Below are 13,261 nucleotides of genomic sequence, written 5' to 3' on the forward strand. Positions count from 1 at the left end.
CATGAATCCTACTTTATCAGCAAATACATTAAATGTAAGTGGATTAAACTCTGATTAAAAAGCAGAGATTAGCAGAATGAATAATTAAACATGATTCATTATATGCTATCCAGAAGAGAGACACTATAGATCAAAGACATAAATAGATAGAAAGTAAAAGCACAGAAAAAGGTATGACACACAAACAGTAACCAAAAGAGAGTTGAAGTAGCTACACTAAGACAGAGATAACCTCAATGTCTTATATCAATGAAAGAAACTGAATTAGTAGTTAAAAACTTTTCAACAAAGAAAATTTCAGGCCCAGATAGTTTTACTGGAAAATATTACCAATAATATAAGAAAGAAATAATACAAATGGAAATGCTTCAAGAAAATAGAAGTGTTAGTAACACTTTCCAACTCATTTTACGAAGTCAGTAGTACCCTTATCAAGCTAGACAAAAACATTGTAAAAAAAAAATACTACAGAATGCCTTACAATCATAAATGTATAAATCCTCAACAAAATACTAGCAAATTCAGTAATATATTAAAAACAAAATACATTATGGCTAAGTGGTATTTAAAATGGGAATAGAAGGTGAGTTCTACCTCTTGATAGAAGTCTGATTATTAATGAAAAACCACCAATGTAAATCAGCATATAAACAAAGTAAAGAAGAAAAGTTATGATCATTTCAACAGTTGCAGAGAAAGTATCTGACCAAATTCAACTTGCATCAATGACAAAAATCCTCAGCAAAAGTGAAGAAACAGAAGGAAAATTTATTTAACCTGAAAAAGCATCTACCAAAAAACTTGCAGTTGATACAATTCATGGTGAAAGACTGAACACTTTCTCCCTAAAGTTAAGAACAGGGCAAGGACATGCACTGTCATCACTTCTATTTAATATTGCCCTTGCCAGTGTGATAAGGCAAAAAATAAGGAAAGGAAGAAATGAAAAGGTCTCTATTCACAGATTAAAAGGTTGTAAAAGTTCCTAGAAGTAATAAGTTTACAAATGTTGCAAGGGATAAGGTCAATATACTTTTAAATGAATTGTGTTTTAATTCTATAAAATATCAATGAATAACTGGAAAATTTTAAAGTAGTACCATTTACAATAGCATCAAATATCAAATAAGTAGCAAATCCAGCAACAATATATAAATCTAGCAAAATATTTGCAAGACCTGCATGCTGAAAACTACAAAATATCAAAAAAAAATAAAGAAGACCTGAGTAAATAGAGAGGTACACTGTATTCACAGATTGGAAGACTCAGTATTAAGTCTCAAGATTAACAAATTGATTCTTCCTCCAAACTGATCTACATATTCAATACAATTCAAATAAAAATTCTAGCAGCATATTTTGCAAAAATCATAATCTGATTCTAAAACATATGAAAATGCAAAGCATTTAGAGGTGTCAACACAATTTTGAAAAATAACTACAGAGTTGGAGAACACATACTATATAATCTCAGGGCTTACCACAAAGCTGCAGCAATTAAACATTTTGGTATTGGCATAGATCAGTGGACAGTTTATATATCTAGCAGTAGACCCACCCACATAAATTTGAGTCTAATGAATTTTGACAAAGTTGCAAGAAAATCCACGTGGAAAGCATACTCTTTTCAACAAATAGTGCTTGGAATGACTGGATGTACATATGCAAAAGAACAAACTTTGTACCATACTTACAAAAATTAACTTAAAACAGACCACAGACCTATACGAAAAACCTAATTGTAAAATTTCTAGAAGAAAATCTTCATGTACTTGGATGAGGTAGATACATCTTAGATGTACTTGGGTGAGGTAAATACATCTTCGGTGTATTTGGTAGATACACCAAAGACATAATCCATAGATGAAAACAAATGATAAATGGGACCGCATCAAAATGGAAAATTGCTCTTTAAAAGGCTCTGTAAAGAAAATAAACATACAAGCCACAGACTGGGAGAAAATATCTGCAAAACATACTTTAAAAAGGACTTAAATCCAAAACATATAATAAACTCTCAAAATCTCAGTAATTAGAAAAAAGGCAACTCAATAATAAAACTAGGCAAAAGATGTGAATAAATACTTCCTTCACCAACGAAGACATACAGATGGCAAATAAACACATGAAAAGTATAATTACTCATTAGAGAAATGACAAGCTAAACCAAAATGATATTACATCCTACTAGAATGAAAAATTTTTTTTAAAAATTGATAATACCAAGAAGTACTGACAAGGATGCACAGCCAACTAAAACTCTCTCATATTTTTGGCAGGAATACAAAACGATAAATCCACTACGTTGGATTGTTAGACAAACAGTCTGGCAGTTTCTTATGAAGTCCAACATACACTTACCATACCACCTGGCAGTTCCAGTCCTAGGTATTTACCCAAGTAAAATAAAACTTACTTCACACAGAAATCTATACAAATGTTTACAGTGCCTTTATTCTTAATCACTCATAACTGGAAACAACCCAAATGTCCTTCAACTTGTGAATAGATAAAAATTGGTGGTATATCCACACAATCGGATACTACTTGGCAACAGAAATGAGCTACTGAAATACACAAAACAGATGAACCTCAAATACATTATGTTAAATGAAAGAATCCAGACTCAAAAGGCTACATACTATGTTTCTATATATGACATTCTGGAAAAGTAGTTGCCAAGGGCTAAGAGTGGGAGAAGGTGTTGACTTCAATGAACACAAATGAATTTTGGAGGGTGACAGAACAGTTCTATTTCTCAATTGTAGTGGTGGTTATGCAACTGCATACATCTTGTCAACATTCACCAAATGTGAATGTCTGTCAACAAAGAGGTCAATTTTACTACATACATATAGTTCAGTAAAAAAGTTGCTCAGAATTTAATTTTTCAAAAATATATTCAAGGTATAATTTCAAGGGTGACCACTGAGAGTCCAGAAATAGAATGTACAAATCCCACACCAACAGAAGTATATAGATCAAGAAACAAACAAGGGGGGAAAAAATCTGTTTTTAGAAAGGCAAAAAGAAAACAAAAAATCACACAAAGAATGGCATCAAAAAGTAGGATGGCAACCAGACGAAAATATCAATAATTGCAATAGAGGTAAGGCAATTGGTCTGAACCCACACATTAAAATAAAGTCAGACTGGATTAAAAACAAAGACCAGTTATATACTTTTTGTAAGAGACACACCTAAGCATAAGTACACAGAAAGGTTGAAAGTAAACAAAGGAGAAAAGATGTATTATACAAACATTAACCAAAAGAAAACTTGCATAGCTATATGAGACAAAAAAGATTGTAAGATGAAAACCCTAACAGGAGACTCATGACCTAATATCAGGTTCAATTTACCAGAAGGTATAGCAATATATAGGCATAGTTGGTATACCTAATAAAATAAACTCAAAGGCTATAAGCAAAAGCTGACTGAACTACATGGGGAAATGAACAAATTCAGCATTTAAATGGAAATTTTAGCATATATACCTTAATTATTAAAAGAGCAAACAGTCAAAAATTTATAAAGATACAGAAAATATGAGGAACACAGCTAACAAATTTGATCTAATGGAGAAACATATAGATCTGTACCTAACAATTAAAGAAACAATACTCTTTTCAGATGCAGTAAAACATTTATAAAAATTGATCGCATACCAGCCCATAAAGCAGGAATCAACAAATGTAAAAGAACTGGTTCATACAGGTTACCCTAACTGCCTATAATGCAATTAAGTTTAAATTTAACAATAAAGAAAGGTAAATTTAAAATCACACGTGCATGGAAATTTTAAATAACTGATGAGTCAAAGAAGATATGATAACCTATATTAATAATACTTAGGCAAAAATGATGAGAATATTTCATATCAAAATCATGGGATGCCAAATAAATTTATAGTCTTGCCAAAAAAATGTATGGCCTTAACTGCTTATATTTATTTGAAAATAAGGAAATCTAAATATGAATAAGCCATATATCCAACTTAAAAAGAGAAAAAAGGAAAAAACTATAATAAATCCAAACAAAACAGAATAAAGAAAAACAGAAACAAACCAGTTTTTAAAAAATAAAAGCCAATATTGACTCACTGAAAAGAACATAACTGACAAATCTCTGGGGAGACTAAATCAGAAAAGAAGATAGAAAGCACAAATAATCTTACTAATGAAGAAGGGGGTAATATAAACAAGAGTCTAAAAATATATCAAGAGAATATTATGAACATTTTTATGCAAATTTGAAAACTTTAAAAAGCTGAAAAATTCCAATATTACAGATACAGTCCAAAAAAACGGACTCTTCAGCAATTAGAAAGACTCAATGATTCTTATAACTACAAATACATTGAGGTGATAGTTCCACCAGGCAATGGTAGTTTTATAGTCTTGTTCCACCAAAATTTCAAGGAACAGATTAATTCAATATTATACAAACTCTGAGAAAACTGAGTAAGAACAGTAAGAACACATGTCTATCTTATTCATGAACATACATGAAAAATTCCTTTAAAAAGTTATTGTGAAAGGCAGTCCATCAGGGTCCCTGTGCTTCGCCCCTTCATTCTTTGTGAGTGCAACAGATTCTGAGACTTATCTGTCTCTTGATACTGAGCAGTTTCTATAGCTAGTTAAATAGGGAACTAAACAGGTCAAGGCAACCAGAGCAATACTTCCATATAACTCTTTGTACCCCTGGAGAAGCAGGATTAGTTGTTTTGTTTTGGTTTTTTTGCAGCTAGCTACAATATTTGCTGCTTGCTTGAAAAGTGCTGCACCTTTGGACTTAGATTACTCAATTGCAATGCAAACTCTTTGTGTATACAGCATGTGTCTGGGTCCACCTTGTTGCTTGAGTGATAACGTTCTTTGTCTCTGACCCAAGAGTCTCATGTCTTCTACCATTATCCATGAAGCAATAATTGGCTAACTTATTAGCTTGTAATAGGGTAAAATCTCAGAGCCTTAACAGTTCTTGACAAACACTATCAAAATAAATCCAGCAGTGTATAAAAGCACCAAGTTGGGTTTACCTCAGGAATCCAAGTGTGGTTTAAAGGGGCAGGTTGGGGGGACGCTTACATATAATTTACCACTTCAATATATGAAATGAGAAAATAATGTAATCATCTCAATAGATGAAGAAAAGCATTTAATAAAATTCAGCACCCGAATAAGGATTAGCAAAGTAGAAATAGAAGGAAACTTCTAGAACCTAAAAACTTTTTACCAAAAATATAGAGCAAATATTCTTAATGGAAAAATATTAGAAACATTTCCTCTAAAATTGTGATTAGAAGCATGCCCAGTATTAATGCTTCTATTCAATATTGTATTAAACATGCCAGTACATTACAATAAGGAAAAGAAATTATAAGAATTTGAAAGGAATAAAGTCTTTATCAGCAGATGAAATCATTATCTGCATACAATACCTAAAGAATTTGTAAACAAACTTTTAGGAAGAATGAGAATTTAGCCAAGAAGGCTTACTATAAGATCTTTTTTCTTTTTAATGGTAATTCGTATACCCCAACAGCAAACAGGCAGAAAAAGCAACTTAAAAAAGACATGGTTTATAAGAGGAACAAAAAAACTTATAAAGTATCTAGAAACAAATCTACAAAAGATATGCCTGAACAGTGTGCAGAAAGTTATAAAATTTTATTCAAAGACATTAAATAAGATCTAAATAAATGGGGAGAATGCACAAATTCATGGATAGGAAGACTCAATATAATTAACATGTCAATTTTTCTTAAATTGATCCAGACATTCAATGCAGTTCCAAAGTTCCAACAGCATTTTTTGTGAAACTTAACAGGCTGTTTCTTATGTATGAGGAAGATTCAAGGCACCCAAACTGCCAAGACATTGCAAAAGCAAAATGTAAAGGGACTTCCCAAAAGAGATATCAAATCTTAATATAAAGCCATAGTAACAATTATGACAATGTAGTAATCAGTGCAAGGTGAGACAAACTGACTGCTGTGTATAGAGAATGGAGATCCCAAAACAAGCCTACTACACATTGCTGATATATGAGAGAGGTGACTTTGCTGATCAGTGGGAAAAGGGAAAACTAGTCACTAAATGATGTTGAGACAACTGGTTATTCACAAGGAAAAGACAAAATGAGATCCCTCCCAAAATTAGACCTCTCATACCATATTAAAAAATCAACTCCAAATGAATGAAAGAATTAACTATGGAAAGCAAAACTTTACAACAACTTTTAAGAGATAATATAGAAAAACTATTTATGACTGGGGTAGGGCAGGATTTCTTTAATAAAACATAAGATGCACTAGTCACAAAAGAAAAGAATTTTAAATTCAACTACAATAAAAAAAAATCAAGGGCTTCCCTGGTGGCGCAGTTGTTGAGAGTCCGCCTGCCATTGCAGGGGACACAGGTTCGTGCCCCGGTCCGGGAAGATCCCACATGCTGTGGAGCAGCTGGGCCCGTAAGCCATGGCCACTGAGCCTGCGCGTCCGGAGCCTGTGCTCCGCAACGGGAGAGGCCACAACAGTGAGAGGCCCGCGTACCGCAAAAAAAAAAAAAAAAAAAAAAAATCAAATCTATTCATTAAACAATACCAACAAAGAAAACAGAAAGAAAAGCCAGAGTGGAAGAAGACATTTACAACACAAAACAGACAAAAGTTAAAAATTCCAAGTGAAAATAAGCAAAAGATATCAATAGCAATTTCAGAGAAGAAACGTGGCCAATACATATATGAAAAGATTCTCAGTTTTATTATCAATTAGGAAAATGTAAATTAAGAGTAGAACTAGAAACTGTTTCACACTTAATAACTGGCAAAACTTTAAAAATCTGACAATACTAAGTAAGTGTTGGGAAGAAGACAGAAAAATGGCAACTGTATTACTTTCAGGAGTATATTTTAGTACAGCTACTTTGTAAAATATTATGGCATTACCTAATAAACCTAAGAATGTATAAGCTTCTTTCTATAACCCAACAATTCCATTCCTAGGAACTCTATCAGGAGACATGTACAAGAATGTTCATGGCTACATTGCTTATAGTAGTCAAAAAAAGGTGGAAACAATCTAAATATCTATAGTAGAATGAATTACAGCATATTCATATAACAGAATACAACACAGCAATGAAACAGATTAACTACAATTACACGAATGCATAAATGTATGAATCATAAATACATAAAGTCAAATAAAACCAAGTCACAGAAAATTACATTCAGTAGGATTCCATTTATATAAAGGTTAAAGCACCCTTAACAGATACATATATAAGCTCAGTATCTGGCACATAGTATGTGCTCATCAATACCTGTTGGATGACCGAAAGAAAACTAACAGAATTTAGGACAGTAATAACCTCTGGGAGAAGTGATGAAGATGTAATCAAGAAAAGGCACACAGGAAACTTAAAAGATACAGGGGATCTACACCAACAAGGTTTGATTATGCCTATTTCCCAATAATCTCACCAACAGTTAGTTTATCAAATTTTTGGAATTCATCCAATCTGATAGGTAAAAATTGAGTATAGTCTCAATTTGCATTGTTATTATTATATAATGTTGATCAACTTTCTAATTTTACAGCCATTTGTAAATCCTCTTATATGAATTATTAATATGCTCTCTAATAGACTGTCTTTTATTTACTGATTTCCAGAAGCTCATTATATAATACAGAAGAAAGTACTTTGCCTCCTATATGAGTGGCAATCGGATTTTTAAATGCATTTTTTAAAAAGGTACTGAGAACGTTAGATAATGGGCGTGTAGTTACTTATTATTTTCTTTAAAATGTTACTCTTTGTATATTATGATATATTTCATGAATTAAAAAGTTTACATAGTAAAAGAATCTTCAACTGCCATGGTCCATTTTATTTTAAGGGAGATAAGTAATTCTTAGAAGGAAGCTAGAAATCTTCACAATTATTGAAGTTCGAAAGTTTTTATTATTTGGGGACATCAATGTTTAATGCCTGAGGACAACTGTTTGGCCCATATGTGAGAGAAAGTATTGCTTTATACCTTAGGACATGAATTCTAAATTATTTAAAAATAACCATATGAGAATTGCTTTCACTTACACCTTTTCTTCCATAAAACTAATACAGTTTGGATTTTTCTTTTAAGTGACTTAAAAGAACATTTCCAACTTCCTGGACTGGCCATGTTTGTAGTTTTTAAATTGGCCTTCTTATCCTAACTCTTCAAATACCCTACCCACCACACATACTCCTCAAGTCTCAAAATAGCATTTCTAAAAATTAACTTGTTGAGCCAGGATGATCAAATTCATTATCAAAATTTCAGTATCTATGTTTCAGAGGAAGACAGGAAATGGAAGAAAGGCACTCCTTTTTCTGGTTTCAAGACAAAATGGAATCTTAGAGGCAATCCATTTTCATTGTTTCTTTTAAATATATCACAGTGCTATTTTAAGTGCTCCACTCTACTCCCTCCCCCTTTTTTTGGGCACAAAGTACCACTATGTGGTTATTAAAACTGATTAAGAAATTATTTCAAGTTTTACCTTCCTAAGAATATAAAGCTACCATTCATTAGGAACATTTTATTCCTTCAATTTCTTCATAAAATCAATCCTGTTTTTACCACCTTAAAGTTTTCAAAGATGGCAGGGAGGGCTCTGGCTTTCTTTCATTTCTAAAAGGTCTCTGCTCTTCTGTACTGATCACCTGAACATAAAATAGCACTGCCAGAAAAACAGATTCTCACAGAAGAGGAAAGCCTGTAGATAGGTATTTATATTGAATTTAAATTGAAGTTTAATGAAAAAGAATTTATCCATAGGCACGGACAAAGCTAAGTTACAGCTGGTAAAGCAGAACTGGTGCCTGATTTGAAAGTCTAAAGTGAGATTTTAACAAATGTGAATCATCAGTAGACAAGGGACACTAGAATCAAAGTCCAACCAAAGACAGTAGTTTGGAAGACTAACATTTTAACTAGTAAAACAAAATGAAGAACCCAGGAGATAAAGGATATTCAGAAAGATTCATTCAGTTGATACTAAGCTAAATTTTCTGAGAACATGTCTCTTTTTTCTTTTTTTTTTTTTTTTTTGGTATGCGGGCCTGTCACTGTTGTGGCCTCTCCCGTTGCGGAGCACAGGCTCCAGACGCGCAGGCTCAGCGGCCATGGCTCACGGGCCCAGCCACTCCGCGGCACGTGGTATCTTCCCGGACCAGAGCATGAACCTGTGTCCCCTGCATCGGCAGGCGGACTCTCAACCACTGCGCCACCAGGGAAGCCCAGAGAACATGTCTCTATATGAGATAACATGGAATAGAGTTATGAAACAGTAAGATATATAATATTTGCTTTTCCAGGAATGTTATGTGGTATGAAGGGTAAGTCCAACTGGGTTCAATACCAAGGTATTCATTTGTCATTGACATGCTCTCCATCAAGATTAGGAGGAGGAAAACAGCTGTTCTGATTGATGTTGAAAGTAAGAAACAATGGTTATCCTTGGAGACAAAAAATATACAATTTATTATAATCAGTATGAAAAGTGTGAATTCTGAAATCTAAGATTATAAAAATGACAACCATTCCATACTTTTTAATAGGCACAAACAGACCTGCCCCCATTCCAACTCTAGCTGGATGGCTGTTTCAGCTACATTTACAAGAATAAGATTTAGCACACAGAGAATAAGGCGAAATGTCCCAACAGTTAAATTTCAAATGCCTTGGGTTAATCCTCAAGAAAATACTTTAGATAAAAAGTATTCCCCATATGTCTAATTCATACATGATAAAAAGCATCAGTAAATTCCTACAAAGAACCTAAAATCACAAGAGTTAGACCATTCATATAATTATACAACTTACGAAGGGTTAACTGTATAAGGAAGCCTAACACCACTTTTGTCATTTCAACAAATAATGTCAGCAATCTTACCACTCTTATTCAAGCTTCTTTCTTAATGCTCCACTATATGATTTAAGCAAACGCAAACAGAACACGTTCATGAGACTCAGTAGTCTTTGAAGAAGGAAAATAAAACATATGAAAGTGTATACTTTATAAGGCTTTAATGTTCCCTCCTCATTAGCACGGAAAATGTTTAACCAATAGTGTAAATCTGTATTTAGTCCTCTGCATTCAAAATAAACCCTTCTTCTTATGCTATGCTATAAGAGAAAAATATACAAATCTCAGTATTTATGTGATTTGAGTATGACTTTCATTCCAAACTGAGATTATATCATCAGAGGAACATGCATTTTGGATTAATACACTATTTACAATAACTACACTTATTAGACATAGCTCATTTTTACTGTAATGTTTTCCCTCTTATAAACCTAATATGCCAATGCTATCTACTCTATCAAAACCAGACATTCTGGCTGAGGTTAAAATTCATTATGTTACATCACTGTTTTCAATTTTTTTAAAAAAATGGGAAAAAAACTACAGTGCTAAATGTTAATTTAAACTATCTCCTCTAAGAAATTTCAGTAAAATATAAAAACAAAACAAAAAAACTCGAAATTTCCCCCATACAAGTTTGTTAAAATGATGGCAGCTTGTTGAAATCGTGAAGTTCAATTTGATAGAGAAGAACCACTTTTCTTTCAAGAGTAATGTATAGTTACATTCTCGAAATTATACTAAAACCTGCCTAATTGTAACCAAAATGGTCTTTAAAAGGCTAAGAAAACCTCAATGCTGAGTGCTAATGCTATCATTTTTAAAAAATCACTCACCTTTCAAACCTAGAGTTTGTAGCTGGAAGAGCCGACCAAGTTCATAAGGCAAAACCCGTAACAGATTGTTATTTAAAAGCAATTCCCTGTTTTTTTAAAAAAAAAAAAACACAAAAACTGTTTTAGTTTAATATATCAAACTTTATTAATACCTACAGTCGTTGTTCTTAACCTGCCTTCTAACATAACATGAGTGATGTCTACATTCAGGGTATATTTCTCTACATTCATCCAAAAATGTTGTAACTGCCACAATTATTAACAGTGTTTCTGTGATTTACTCATTCTCTAGCACAGATTAAAGTTAAAGGTATAGGAACTGTATGTCATTCTCAGGCTAAATATGCTCCCTTTTCTCTCTCACCCAAAATGCCTCTCAGATGCAAATCAGAGTGACACATATTTTATGTACCCAAAGACAGCAGATATCCTTGAACCTAGTCTCATTCATAGAAAAAAGTAATCTTTTTAAAATAAACTTCAGGATTTAACTATAGTAGCCAATTCCCTGTATCAATTTTTATAACAATACAACTATTATCACTTCAAGATACAACAATCATTGACACAGAACATAAACATTAAAAATAAAGCATAGGATAGTATAAATAGGATAGCACAGGTAAGATCTGATTTATGATTGTGAAATTTTGGGCAGACTACAGAAAAAATAAACAGCCCTTGTAATTAATTAATGGCCAAAAGGTATAAAATAAATGACTAAAAAGTATAAAAAACAACAAAAACACACAGCAAGGGGATGGCAAAGAACAAGATTTTTAAATGATATTAAATATTTAATTTTAAACATGTGATGGCAATTTTTTAACATTACTATTCAGCAGATAAGGTAGAAAAGAGATCCCTGTTTTCATTGGGAACATTTATACAAGGTCTCAAGATTCCTATACAATTTTCTCCTATGAAGAAATTTCTTAAAGAATCCTGAAAGACTAGAAATAAATCCATTTATTATCAGGTTTTAAGATTTCCTTAAGGAGTTGTAATATATAAGCATAACTTGCCTTATAAAATAGATATGTTTCTAAAACCTTTACTTATGAGCAAATCATTTTCCCAATTATTTTTCATTAGTCTAGACTAGTCTAGCCCCAATTAATTCTGATGAGATTTGTCACTTGAGTGTAAAGCGAGACTTAGGTATTTTATAGCCCTATCCCACCTCAAGTCTGTCAAAAGAAATTGGTCATACAAGCACATTTCTAGCCAGAAACCTCCAAATTTAAAGGAAGAAAGGAAAAGAAGGGCTCAATGGAGCCCAACTCAAGCACTCTGCTTAGACAATTTATATCATTTAACCTTCACATACATATGGAAATCCTACTGTAAGATGAGTAACCTTCCACAATATTCTTATTTGGTAAATTTAGAATTTTATACAGTGAGTCACATTTATATTTCCTCACCTGAGAGACACCATGTTTCCTAGTTCTGCTGGTAAACTTCTGAGTTTATTGGATGACAGATCCAGGTAAACCAGATTATGAAGCTTGGCAATATCAGGTGGAATGCGACTAAGGTAATTGTCATTTAGGTGCAGTGCTGTCAAGTGTGTCAATGACCAAAGTGATGTACTTAAGCTCCGCACTCTACCTAAAAGGCAAAATATTGATGCATTAAACTTCTAGGCCCAAGACAAAGACTGAACTACAAGGACTAAAAAGTGGGAGAAGAGCCCACAAATACATACAGATATTGTGACTCTGGCATTTTAACTTTGTATTTAATGCTACTTGATTGCTTCCAAACACACCTGGTCCTTCTTTAATTTCATGCCACTTTTTTCCCTGACAACCATTCTTTCTCATGAATCTTCCATGTATTAAATAAGATGTGGCATAATGAGGAGACCATTGGAGTCAGGGTGATCACATGGTCTCAAGGAGAAAGCATGGGGCTGAATTGAGCTTTTGTAGTAGAACAGTCCTGAATTTTTTTTCTCTAAGTTATGATCCTCACAAAAGCACTTCTCACATACTTCGTGAAAATTAATAGTGCAAGGTTTATCTATATCTAGGGCCTGAATTAGTCCACAAACTTTAAATAGACAGGAGTAATTGCTATGATTTAGAACCAACCTTAGATTAGCCACCGGGAAAACCATTTTACTCCCAAAGGAGACATCTTCCCCAGCCTTCTCATATTTCAATTATACATTAATAACTCTGGTTTAAGATTTTGCATTTAAGTGCAACATACTCAAGGAAATAGTCACTCATTAAGCTTTACCTATCAGTCAGCATCTGACAGCTATGGTAGAACATGTACTGGAAAAAGAAGACTTGGTTCACAGTCCTGATTTTTACCATTTATTAGCCATATAAGCCTAAACAAATCACATCGCTTCAGCTTCTGTAAAATGTGATGTTATCTTAACAATAAACTTATATGAAGAGACTTTGAAAACTTTACCAAAGTAAAATGCTAACAGATATTGATTAAAAGAGCAGTGGAAGGTAGAGACGGCAAAAAGTCTCAA

At 32.9% G+C, this 13,261-nt stretch overlaps 1 protein-coding gene across 11 annotated transcripts in view; it reads right to left on the reverse strand.

The window, feature by feature from the left end:
• CNOT6L (CCR4-NOT transcription complex subunit 6 like) overlaps positions 1-13,261 on the reverse strand; it is a 128,503-nt gene that overhangs the window by 64,972 nt on the left and 50,270 nt on the right. For 10 of the 11 annotated variants that reach the window (XM_089912097.1, XM_089912093.1, XM_089912091.1 and 7 more), the window contains 2 exons: positions 12,189-12,375; positions 10,762-10,847 (listed from right to left, as the gene is read on the reverse strand). In XM_089912097.1, the coding sequence (XP_089768223.1) occupies positions 10,762-10,847; positions 12,189-12,375 (273 nt within the window). The remainder of the gene's footprint in view (positions 1-10,761; positions 10,848-12,188; positions 12,376-13,261) is intronic. The other variant, XM_089912098.1, reaches the window with a different exon arrangement.

Source organism: Delphinapterus leucas, chromosome 5, assembly GCF_059928025.1.
Source record: "Delphinapterus leucas isolate spDelLeu-1000000601 "Yukka" chromosome 5, BTC_Dleu_Yukka2, whole genome shotgun sequence".
Taxonomy (NCBI): Eukaryota; Metazoa; Chordata; class Mammalia; order Artiodactyla; family Monodontidae; genus Delphinapterus; species Delphinapterus leucas.